We start from the raw sequence: 13,169 nt of genomic DNA, 5'->3' as shown, positions 1-13,169 counted from the left end.
CGCTGGATGACTCTCACTGAGACGACACGGGAGGCCGAGCCATTACAGTCACACTGACATGCAGCGGTGCACACACACACACACGCACACACACACACACACACACACTTATATACACAGCTGATGGAGTGCACATCCCGCTACATTTGCCCTCCCATCATGCTTTGCGGTGTGATTGATGAGTAATAAGGCAGTGAGGGTTGCAGCACTCCGCTCCTCCGTGCCATATGTTTCTGCCATCGGGGGGGGGGGGGGATGGGGGGGGGGGGGGATCAAGCATATTGATGCTACATCTTAAACACTGCATTACAACATGCGTCTGTGCAATACTGCAACCGTTTATCATCGGGATATGAGAGCATAATGCTGAAAACAAAGAGATGAAAATCTGCCGGTGCAGCCACCGGTGGGAAATCTTCTCCACTCACAAGACACCAAACAGAACTACTAAAGCTTCAGTTTCTTCTATTGCCGGTGCAACAACCCCAGAAACCAATCCAGCCGGCTCCAAAAAACCAACTCTGACTGAGACGTATTAACCCCGAAACACCCAAATTCTCTCTCAAATTTCCTGCAAGATGCATCACAACAAAGCAGCCGAAGTGGAGGAGAGCGCTCGTGAAAAGACTCCTTTTTGACGAATACATAATGAAAAGACATCAGGGACTCACTCATGGTGGGAGTCCAGGGGTGGGGGGCAGGTAGAGGCCCAGGTAGGGCCGGGCTTTGGACAGGTGAGGTTATTCTCCACTGGGTCTTTCCTCGAGGCACTCATGACCTGCGGAGGAAACCAAAGATACAATATTAAAATCACGCGTTAATACAGAAATATTGAAAAAATCTAGCTTCTAAAATGTTAAAAAGCTGCTTTTTTTATCATCGTAAACCAAATATTTATGGGTTTCAGACAAAACAGGATATTTTAATTCATCATCTTGGGCTTTGGGGAACTGTGATGGACATTTTTCAGACATTTTAGAGACAAACGATGAATTTTAAAAACACTTATTGATAAATAAATCCCTCCATATTGCTTTTTAAAGTACACAGATGCATTCAGATGTCACTGAAATGAACAAATAGTGTCTCAAAGAACTGATTAATTAAGGATGTGGGCCTGCTCATTAACATTTACACTGGGAGGGAAATGGCAGAGCACCGGACGGGTGAATGAACAGCCTTGGCTTGTGTGTGTGTGTGTGTGTGTGTGTGTGTGTGTGTGTGTGTGTGTGTGTGTGTGTGTGTGTGTGTGTGTGTGTGTGTGTGTGTGTGATCCACCCATCCAAATCACCCGGGCCTTTGGACTAAATCACAGTAATCTGAGGATACTGTGCAGTAATAATGGGTAATTTGATTCTGCAGATGCTTGCTGGACGAGGATGAGCAGGGAGGGGCGGGCAGGAAGTAGGAGTGTGTGTGTGTGTGTGTGGGGGGGGGGGGGGGGGGGGGGATGATGATGTTGCCATGAGCACGACTACTGCAGATGTTGGTGGATCCAACATCCTCCAGGGCTGCTAGCGAAAAACCAGCACAGGTCAGCAGAATGCTTCCGCGGCAGAGGAAGTGACAAATAAGCAGCCGAGCAGCGATTCATTCATCCGACAGGTGGGAGGGGGGGGGGGAGAGAGAGAGAGAGGGAGAGAGAGAGAGAGAGAGAGAGAGCGATGATTCTGCCTCGTGGGCTTTGTTGTCTCCATTATTGTCACCGACATTACATTTTACGACGGAGGTTTAGAGAGGGTTGAAACTATTTAGCAGAGTTAAAGAGCAGCTGTGGTCCAGAGGTTTGTAACAGAAGAAGAGCATATGGCTGCTGTGTCTCTCTATCATCATTTTTAGAATAACGTGTGAATTATTTACTCCATAAAAACGACAGAAAATAGAGAAAAAAATGTCATTTAATTCCCCAGAACTACTGGTGACGTCTTCAGATCATTGTCCGACCAACCGTCCAAAACCCAAAAGATATTCAATTAAGAGAACAAACACAAAACAAATCCTCATAGACAACCTGTCAATCACAGTAAGCCCCGCCCTAAAGCATCCCCTGCTTTATGGTCTGTTTGACTCTAAATGGACCATCATGTACTAAATGAACATCATGCTGTATTGAAGAAGACTTGAAACTAGAGATTGAGACCATAAACTCATGTTTACAATGTTTACTGAGGTAATAAATCAAGAGAGAAGTAGAGTCATTTTCTCATAGACTTCTATACAACCAGAGGAGTCGCCCCCTGGTGGACATTAGAGAGAATGCAGCTTTAACACACTTCTGTCACACGCTGATTTAATTTTCCACACGTCACCTCAGCTTGGTTTGGCATGAAGCGGCTAAAGAGGACCTTGGAAAAAAAACCCTATTAGCTTGGAGGCTGTGACCCGGGATTAGATCCACCATATGGTCCACCCCGGTCCCCGATCTGAGACCAGCTATCAGGACCGACGCTAGCAGAGCTGCAGTCCGATCCGGCCAATCAACCGGGGTCAGCTTAAACAGAGACTCAACTGGAGTCTCGGGTCACAAGGTCGGATTGGAATAAAGGGATTTAACAGTCACAGACGGGCGCTTTGATCACAACGGAGTCAACATTTAGTCAACATTTAGTCAAGCAGGTCAATAACGAAAACAGATCATGTCCTGTTGTGGACAGGTCCATATGTGGACACTCTCAGAGCTTGAGATGGTCTTTTTTTTATCATTCACAAAATTGTAGCAACAATAATCACCAGATTGTCGACTATATTCAACATATTCTAGTCATAACTCAGGAAAACGAGTGAAATAAGACGAATAAAGTGCTATAAATCCTGTGCAGCTCGTCTCCTCTGTGCAGGGGTGCGCTGGATTTATAGCACGAGACAAGCTGATGATGGCATCATCACAAAATGATCATAATCTTTTGAAGTTAAATCGTAATTAAAAATAACATTCGATGAATGCCCCGGCCCTAAAACACTCATTTTTGAGCAGCATCAACGGCCTTCAAAACACACACACACACACACACACACACACACACACACACACACATCTGTCAAACCACAATGCTACTCGAAAAAATAATCATAAAACAAGCCCTCTTTTGTTCTGTGTCGTAAAGCTCAGCAGTCCGGCAGCTGTGTGACCGCGGTTATGGTGAGTTAAAGAGTAAACCGTGTAAACCGCAGACCGGTTAAACCTCGCTGAGCTGCAGAAACACGACAACAGTCCAAACTCAGTCATCTATCGTGAACCCACACTGGCTAAAAAACACCGGTGTGTGTTAGACAAGAGAATAGTCAGCCAATGCAGTTCTCTACCCCTCACACACACACACACAGCATCTGGTGGTGTGTGTTGCTGCTCTGAAGCCGGGCATTGAAAGAGAGCCTGCAGGGATCAGTGGCCAATAAAGACTGGCAGCAGCAGCTCTGTGCCAAGGCCTGGACGGCAGTGAGGGAATGCAGAAACCCTCTGTGTGTGTGTGTGTGTGTGTGTGTGTGTGTGTGTGTGTGTGTGTGTGTGTGGACTACATCTGGTATATGGGTGGGCTGCCTGCCTTTTGAAGGGAGTCAAATTCCTCTGCTGTTTACTGGAAGACTTCATCTGACCTGTAAAATCAGGGAAGCTGCAGGTTTTCACGAAGCTACATTTGAGACTTTTGCAGCCTTTTCATTTCTATTTTGACGCGACCAGATGAAGAAAACAAACTATTTGTGTAATTTTACTTGCAGTTAATCACCGTGTGTGTTCTCACCAGGTGGCAACCTCCAATCCTGCCGAGTGAAGCCGATGCTTCATGTGTTAAAGCTGCATTCTCTCTAGTGTCCACCAGGGGGCGACTCCTCTGGTTGTATAGAAGTCTATGAGAAAATGACTCTACTTCTCTCTTGATATATTACCTCAGTAAACATTGTAAACATGAGTTTATGGTCTCAATCTCTAGTTTCAAGTCTTCTTCAATACAGCATGATGTTCATTTAGTAAATGATGGTCCATTTAGAGTCAAACAGACCATAAAGCAGGGGATGCTTTAGGGGCGGGGCTACACAGTGATTGACAGGTCTCTACGTCACTCCTCCTCAGTCCAGATATGGTCACTTCCTGTTTATTTTAAAAATGTAAAAACACAGAGCAGCACCTCTAAAATCACAACCTGTCGCTTTCCCACAGTTTCTGTCCAGATTAAACAAGTCAGATGTTAATCAGTAAACCTTTAGCTGCTGCTGTTTCCAGTCTTCCTGCATCCTAAACAGTGACGCTAAAGTCTTAAAGAGACATTTTCTCTCTTTTTCGGGGGCTGCAGGCCCCATAGAGGACACACGTTTAAGGTATAAAACGGTAAAAACAGATAAAAGCTTATAAAGCTGCGAGAGACGAGAGAGAAAACCCAGTTAGGTCTCTTTTGTTGCTACGTTACAGACAAAACCTGCACCAAATAAACTGCCTTTTTCAACACACACACACACACACACACACACACAAGCTGACTCGCTCAATTGTTTCTGGAGAGGCTCTGTGACGGAGATAGAAAGGGAGCAGGAGACGGAGATGAACTAATTTGTGGTTGTTGACCCCGACGACTGCGGCGCTTTTTCCATTTCCTCTCTTGTCACTGAGCCTCGGATCCAACAGCAGCTCACACGTCAGCGCTGGTTTAACCGTCTGACATTTTATATTCTTTCTTTGGATTAATACATAGAAGCAGCTGTGTGCATATCCAACACTGCATTCACTGTACACAAGGAGCAGGAGAGCAGAGACATTTATTAAACAAGTTATCTGAGGGAAAAAGCTAAACCTGAAGTAGTTCTAATGATTCTTTATGAACAAATGTGTCACAACTAGTGCTGCAACAATTAGTGGATTCATCAATGAGTCGATCGAATCTAAACTTTTGAGTAATTTATTGAGCAAAAATGCCCAAAAATGTGCAAGTTCCAGCTGGTCGAACGTGAACATTCCTCTGTAGATTGAATATATGTAACTTTTAGACTGTTGGTCGGACAAAATACAGAATTTACAGCTTAATAAGTGAGTAAAAACGATGGTTAGCTGCAGCTGTAGACACACATATATGTCAGTGAATGCATCCTGTGATGTCTAAATGCTTCATTACAGGCCGACAGTGACAAGAAACCTGAATCACGTGGAGAAATAACTCTTATTAGGAGGGTGCAACTGTGCCTCACATTCACCGGGTGTCTAATAAATGCCACGCAGTGAACAGAAAGTCAGCGGGAGGTTGAGTGTTAAAAAGGTCAAGTGTCCCCGACGGTGTGGCACGAAGTCTCGTCACATCTTTAACCTTAAAAACGCTGCAGCGCTGAGCTTTTATCTCTAAAAGGTACAACAGTGAGGTCACTTCATGCCACCAACTCTTGTAGAGCAACGACCTGAAAACAAAGCAGATTTCACGACGTTTGCTTCAACAAAATCTGCACGGAAACAATAAATGTTTGCACTCGCAATGTACACGTACATTATGGTTTTTGGGTGTTCCAGAGATGCTTCAAAATCCAATTAATTTAGCTGTCGTCAAATAGTCTGACCCTGACATGTCCTGACATGCTGCTCATTTCATCAACACCAGAAAAACCAACCTTAACTCAGACTTTACAACATTTAAAATAAGAAATGTAATCAATGATGGGAGGGATGGGAGCCTGCAGGAGAAAAAAAAACTGATTTTTATTGATAAAACTTGATTTTTTGTTCCCAGTTTGTGGTTGTTTTGATAGATACTGGAGGTGAAATATCATCCTCCACTTAATCCAACACTCTAGTCCTGCAGGTGGATTACATATATAAAGGTTTAGGGTCTTTAAAACTACATTTCAGCCACAGTGGTACATGCTAAATACTACATACTACTACACACGCCTTGTGTTTTCAAACTGTAAAGCCCCTGACTGCGTTAAGCCGCATTATCCTGAAGCGGGACAGGAAGGCTTGAAAGACACACCATTGTCAAGTCCGCAATATTAAGATATACGATTTCCTTCCAAAACTTTCAAAATAAAATCTCGGTTTTCCTTAGGGAGGCCTATATTCATATAATGAAGTGACTGACTTGGATGTTTTTTTCCACAACAGCCCATTGTTGTCATAGGTATAGAGAAATGGTCAGACATGCACGGTTTTTAACCCTTAAGACACTAATCAGGGCATTAAAGCTTTATTGTGTAGATGTGCACTACATGCTGTTTAATCTATATTTGCAAAGTATTTTTGTACTCTTACTTAAATATGTTTTTTCCCTTTGTACGCTGATAAAATAATATGGTGGTTACATTCATTCTATGGCGTTTATACATCACTTTTATCCCTAAAACTTATTTTTCAACGCTTTTATTTTGAAATGAGTTCACCTTATATCCGCTTTTCTTTCAGATCTGTACAACTTAACGCACCTTGCTCCAAAAGGTAACTCTCACGTGAGGAAGGAAATAACATACAGAGCTCAACTTTCCAAAACACGAACACTGAAACAACCGGCAACCACGCGACCTTGTTTACATCTACATATTTTGGGGTTTTACAAACAAACTCGAGCTCCTCGGTTCATTTTAACGCCACAAATTCAGCCGCAGCGGCTCCGGAGCTCATCAAAGTGAGTGACAGGCGGTGTCAGCCAATCGGGAGCCTCGGAGCTCGCGGCTACAGCCAATGGGAGGCCGTGATTGGTGCTCGGGCCGCATTGACGCCGTTGCGGGAGGCTACCTCGGGGGTTTCGGCCGTGTTAAGTTGTAAACATTCAGGCGAAACCCAACCGGAAATGAAACGACTTTACATTCAAAGTAAAAGACTGAGGAGGCATTTAAGACATTCATACAAGCAAAACAATTGTCAAAAATAAAATTACGAGTTTTATTGTATATATTAAGGCATCAGCGTTAACATGTCTATTTAATTATTCTAAAGATTACATTTTAAAAGAGGGTTATTTTATTTGTTTATTATGTTTTAAGATAATATCTATTTCCTTCCCTCTACTTTGAGCTGAACATATTTGCATGTTAAATACTTCACCAAATTCTATTCAAATGACCATAATGCTAACACTTTTGCTGCCAATAATACTGGTACACTACCAATAGTAATGATAAGAAGAAGAGGGAAGAAAACGAAAGTAAAAGCCATGGATGAATTGATTTACATTTGCTGTAAATATACAAGTATATTGCAGGCTTTACACCCGCGATTCTAAGTTATATTCACCCCAGAACCTTCACTAGTTTGCTTGTAAACAGAAACTTTTATTTTGTAGGACGATACCGGAAGCGCCCCTGTTGTACTCTGCCAGCTCGACAGTGGTGGGTTTGGCTAGGTAGGCCTCGGTGAATACAAATAAGCACAAAGTTTACAATAATAAAAACACCGCGTATCCTCTTTTCGTAAACGCGAAACAACGCGAATAATAAAAAATAAAAAAAAGACGCACAAGAAAGTCCCCCCAAAAAACCCAGCGGGACGCCACGTTCCGTATCACTTTGCTACCGATAAACGAGGAGCTACCGTCATTCAGCTGCACCGCAGTAAACGCTACCGTATCCCTCTGACAGATGCATTTAAACACGTTATCCGACAACAACCCCGGAGACTCACCTTTGCCCTCGACTCGAACGGGTCCGCTGTATGCTCGATCACATCGCTGCAGGTAGTTCCCGGGATAAAGTGGAGCACGAAACGTCCATGGTCCCGTACCAGGAAGTCCAGAGCACTTCTCAAACTCTCTCTCTCTCTCTCCGTGTGTTTGTGTATGTGTGTGTGTGTGTGTGTGTGTGTGAGAGGGAGAAACCAGGTAGCAATGCATGCGCCGCCCGCCGGGCTGATCTGACCTCACCGGGTGGATGATGAAGATGAAGATGATGATGCTGCTGCTGCAGCTGAGTCCAGCCTGCGACATTCCTCACGCACCCGACACACTGTTGTTTATTATCATTATTTATTTGGCCAATAATAAATAATAAAAGTAGGTCCTGATAAATAGCTTTAAGCTGACAATACTCTCTTGTATACAAGTATACAAATACAGAAAAAGTACTCAGAATTATACATCATATCAGTGGATCGTAATGACATCACTTTCATACTGCTGTTGGTAAATGTGGGGTTTTATTTTAATATATTTAGTAGTTTGTGAATGTATTTGTTGATTGTATCTGAATTAATCAGAAAATGTAAGAAACAAAACTCTAATAAATAGTTTTTTATACTTTTTTGGGGATTTCCCAACTTAAACAAGAAAACAAGTACCAAAAGTACTTATTTACGTTCATTCCCCTGGTGATCAATAAAGGTATTAGTATACTAATACATCATGATGTATTTGTTGTTTATATACACATATAAATACTTGTAATAGTACTTGAGTTGATGTACTTAATATGGTAAAACACATCATTTCCAGCAATCAAATTGCTCAATTTGCCGTTTAAACAAAATATTCCAATTCAAGCATCATATAAAAATGGATTTACGTACTTATACCGTGAAATCCACACAAAACAAACTAATAAATGAAATATTAGAGAAGTAAACGAGCTGTCAGAACACGGCTGAAAAAGGAGAAGTTGCATATTAACTATGATACCAATTAAAGTCATGAAAAGTCACATTTAAGGCCTGAAAGTTATGAATATATTCCCCAATCTTCCATTATTAAAACATATGCGTTCGGTAGATTGATAAAAGCTGGACTAAGTGGAGCTCAAGTAAACAAGTAAACAAATCACCTTTTTAAGGAGTTTTCACATTGAAAGAACAGCTGACATGACTTTAATACCCAAATGTATTCCATGTAATTCTATGTAGTTAGTCTACACACACACACACACACACACACATTGAGTTTGGAAACAAGTCCACGCTGTTTACACAACAACAACATATTGGTCTGTGTGTTGTGTTTGTGATCCGTCTCCAGCAGCTCGAACGCGTCTGGTTCTCCAGCTCCACACTGACCTCTACAGGCAGCAGACGTGTGTGAACATGAATCTGGCTGCAGGAGGAGCAGTGGGAGTGAACGGGTGAACGGGAGGAGGGATGGAGGGAAAATAGATCTTCATATTCTCGGCATCTTGTTTTTAGAATTCAAGCAAGTTGTAGATTATGGGAAAGGGAACACAGAGGATGTGGGACCGTCACAATAAAGCTCCTGCTGACAGATTTCTGTTTAAAATGTAGATGCAGACTTTCACATTAAATGCAATTAAGGAAAGAAAAGAATGTGTAAATTATTCAAATTAACTGTAAACAGCCTGCAGATGTTTTACAAGTTGGACTTGATTCAAGCAAATTAAAGATTTAATGCAACGAAGAAAGGAAAGGAAACACAGGACGACCACGAGCTGCAGACTTCTGTTAAAAAGTTCTGAAAAAGTCTTGACTTTGCATAACCTGCATGTTTTCCTGCATGAAAGGGAAGGTGTAGGAAAGGAAAGAGGAGTTGGGATTAAAGATTTGCGTTCTAAAAAGGTCTCTAGAAGTCTTGAATCTGCCTCTGTGCTCTTCCTCTGCAGCACAGAGCCGCTGTTTGAATGAGCTCGGCTCAGCGGAGCCGGGCTCAGTCTGCTGTGTTGTGTTTCACTTCTGTTCCAGCGGCCCTGCAGGAGCCTTAAACACACAGCCAGAGTGCATAATGAGGGCCGGGTGTAGGGCTGCACTGTTTACTTTAGAGAGCACACTGTTTATAGAGCGGAGCCGTGGAAGCCCCCCTGGCAGACCACTTTATTGACTGCAGAGCGCCGACTGGCTGGCTGGGACTAAACCCGATGCCTTCAAAATGCACCAGCGGGCAGAGAGAAGAGGACGGGGTCAAATGAATGTGGAGCCTTTGTTCTTTAATGACAAGCAGCTCTTGTTCTATCGAATGCACTTTAAAGTGTCCTGTGGAGTTTCATGAATTCAGTGACTACGTTGCACCAAATACTCCGCTATTGCACGCTCGTGTAAACGTCACATTCTGTTTTGATATTCTGAATCAGGCTTTATTCTAAATGGAGCATTATCCGATAAAGACGATATGAAGATATTATTCTCTGGTGTCGACCTGTCAATCACCGTGTAGCCCCGCCCCTAAAGCATCCCCTGCTTTATGGTCTGTTTGACTCTAAATGGACCATCATTTACTAAATGAACCTCATGCTGTATTGAAGAAGACTTGAAACTAGAGATTGAGACCATAAACTCATGTTTACAATGTTTACTGAGGTAATAAATCAAGAGAGAAGTAGAGTCATTTTCTCATAGACTTCTATACAACCAGAGGAGTCGCCCCCTGGTGGACACTAGAGAGAATGCAGCTTCAACACATGAAGCAGAGACGCCCAAAAGAAAAGCCCACACAAAGAGAAACACACCTACGTTTAAACATTATAAAGACTTTGATATCAAAAGCTTTCTCTGGACATGCACAAATATCACAACGCCGACCTTTTGAAGAAGCTGGTTGAAGGAATGAAAGAGGGAGGCTGTGCAAACACAGCTACTGTGAAGAAATGATGTGTTTCTGGCCCTAAAAACCCTCAAAGATTCAAAATATTTCTTGAATAGAAATACAGAGAACAAAGGGCGACTAACAGACCTCTAAAAAAAAGCAGATCAATTGAATTAAGTTTGGTTTAGCAACAAAGGTGCATTCTCTAACGACTGAGTATCGACTCTCTCTCCGACGATGTCAGACTCAACGAGTGGCCGATGGATTCCTTCATTTGCGGCGTGTTGTGTTCGCTTACTGAACGCGTCCGTCAGCTGTGGAGGACTCACGTTCCCGCGAATTAAGAAGGTAAATCTGAGGAACAGCTCAGCGACCAATTTGAATTTAAATCAATAGGCCTCGGTGTGTTTACCGCTCAGCGGCATCACATCCTGCAGCCAATCAGGTGGCGGTGATGTAATATGCTTTATAGTCCAGCGCTGCCAGACCACTTACCTTGTTGGAGCCACGCGTTACGGCCCATTTTGTTACCCTAATGTGTCACGTGACCACACTAAGGGGGGCAATGAGAGGGGACACGACTCGTGGCTTCGCCCCGCTGCGAGTGTTGATTTCACGGTCTATTAAGCCGGTGATTGTGGCGCCGCCGTCTGCAGCAAATTCTACATCAGTTCCACCTACAAGTGCTCAAGCTGCTGCTCGCTGTGGTGACATTTAGAGAAAAACACACAAAGAGGAAGGTGATGAGGAAGTGAGCCCTGAATAAGGCCACTTTACTGATGATGTAGTGGATAAAGGGGGTGTGTAAACAAGGCTGAAAAGTTGTATAAAGTGGTTGACATACTTTCTGGTTAATGACCTGTGTAGGTGTAAAAGAGGCACTATGCAGAGGTATGCAGCTGCTGTAATGATGCCAAGAGTTTTAAGCGCTTGTCAAATGTTTATCAGCGTAAGTGTTTCTACATCAGGCCGCGATAAGGAAGCCTTTTTATGTGCAAGTACACTCAGATTAGATGTCATAGAGGATAAGACATGATGTGTGTGTGATAATGTCATGATAATGTGTGATTTGTGCAGAGAGTCTGCAGTTCTTGGCAGTCGAGGAAATCAGTGGGGCCCGTTACCACATGCTACTGTTGTTTGGTGCTAGGCTAAAGCACAAGCTAACGTGCTACTGTACGTAATCAATGAACGTGAGAACAGCAGAAATCCACTAACAATGGTGCAGCCACTGAAGAGCTGCTGCAGCTGACGTGGAGGTGTGGTAGCAGGTATCTGTCATCAGAAGCCTGATATGAAACAGGTCGCATGAAAGAAAGGAATAAGAAAATATGTGTAAATAAAATACCTCACTGCAGGTGCAACAGGAAGTGACTGAACTGTCCCGGTGCACAGGCATAAAATGTCACTTTGAAAGTCTAAAGGGCGTCGGCATGAGCACAGAACACACACACACACACACACACACACACACACACACACACACACACACACACACACACACACACACACACACACACACACACACACACACACACACACACACACACACACACACACACACACACACACACGTCTCTGGCAGAGATCAAAGCTCAAAAAGACTGATCTGAGATCCGGCACGCCCGGACATCAATGTGGAATAACAGGCCTAATGAAGGGCGAGGTGTACAGAGCTAATCTCATCAAAGAGGATGCTTTAAAACAACAACAACACACACACACACACACACACAGAGAGAGGCATCATCCTCTGTCACGTAGAACATCAGCAGAGCATCGCCTCGAGCGTGCGTTCTGGTTTGGACATTCTGCTCCGTCAGCACCAGATGGCAGCATCGTATGGAGTAACTGTGGCGGCGCTGAGCCGCTCGCATCGAGTCCATTCGGTTCCTGTTTCCTGTGTTTCTGCAGGTCTCCTCCAGTGTACCGCCAACAAGCTTAAGCACCGCATAAGCATAACAATCCAGTGAATATTTGGTGCAACAAAGAGGAATGAGTCACTTCAGTTTTTCAAAGGAACGCAGGAGAAATGTAAAGGACAGCCCCCCCCCCTCGCAGGCCTTCCTTTGATCAGGACTATAATTTAATTACCTGCATAGCAAAGACGGCCTTTATTTAGAATCACAGTCTCAGTCGCCTTGTTTGCTCCGCGGCCGCAGTGAATTCAAAGAGAAGTGAAGAAAAATGATCATGTTTTTCCTTTAAAGTTGAAATAGGTGTTAATGACATCGTGTGATGTGTCGTAATGATACAGCAGCAGTACTCTAACGTCGTGGCTCTTCAATTCTCCAATTGTTGATTTAAAATGGTGCAGATTATATATATTTAAAAGATGAATCGGTGAACCGTCTGTGAGTGTAAAAAAACGTAAATAATATGAATTTTACTGACATTAACCAGGAGGAGTTTTGACTTTCTTGATCTAAAATGTTTTGTAAGATGTAAACATTTGCTGTTAAAATCTAAATTCTGAAGGAAACACATTGAATGAACACCGAAAAAAAAACATTTTAGCTTTTTATGTATTAAAAAATCTTTGTATGTTGGCACCAATACTTTGACGGTCCAACAGTTCTAATACAGTATTTAGCATCTTCAATGGAAGCCCAAACTGTTAGCGTCAACTGATCGTGTGTTTTTGTTTCACCATCTTCCTTTTTCATGGTAACAAAATGCCGTTAGTGAGCAATCAGTGTTATTTAACAGCAAGACTCAACAACAACACTTAAACGGCGACTGATG

The 13,169-nt window shown here is 43.0% G+C and overlaps 1 protein-coding gene across 1 annotated transcript in view; it reads right to left on the bottom strand.

The window, feature by feature from the left end:
• The window catches only part of usp6nl (USP6 N-terminal like), a 34,654-nt gene extending 27,036 nt beyond the window's left edge, over positions 1–7,618 (bottom strand). The window contains exons 1-2 of the mRNA XM_079183615.1: positions 7,592–7,618; positions 672–778 (exon numbers count right to left, since the gene is read on the bottom strand). Of these exons, the coding sequence (XP_079039741.1) occupies positions 672–675 (4 nt within the window). The 5' untranslated portion in view covers positions 676–778; positions 7,592–7,618. The remainder of the gene's footprint in view (positions 1–671; positions 779–7,591) is intronic.
• Between the last annotated feature and the right edge of the window lie 5,551 nt (positions 7,619–13,169).

This window comes from Pholis gunnellus (assembly GCF_910591455.1).
Source record: "Pholis gunnellus genome assembly, chromosome: 22".
In the NCBI taxonomy this organism is placed as follows: Eukaryota; Metazoa; Chordata; class Actinopteri; order Perciformes; family Pholidae; genus Pholis; species Pholis gunnellus.
The sequence above is the reverse complement of the archived record's forward strand: the minus strand, read 5'-3'. Positions and strand labels throughout refer to the sequence as shown.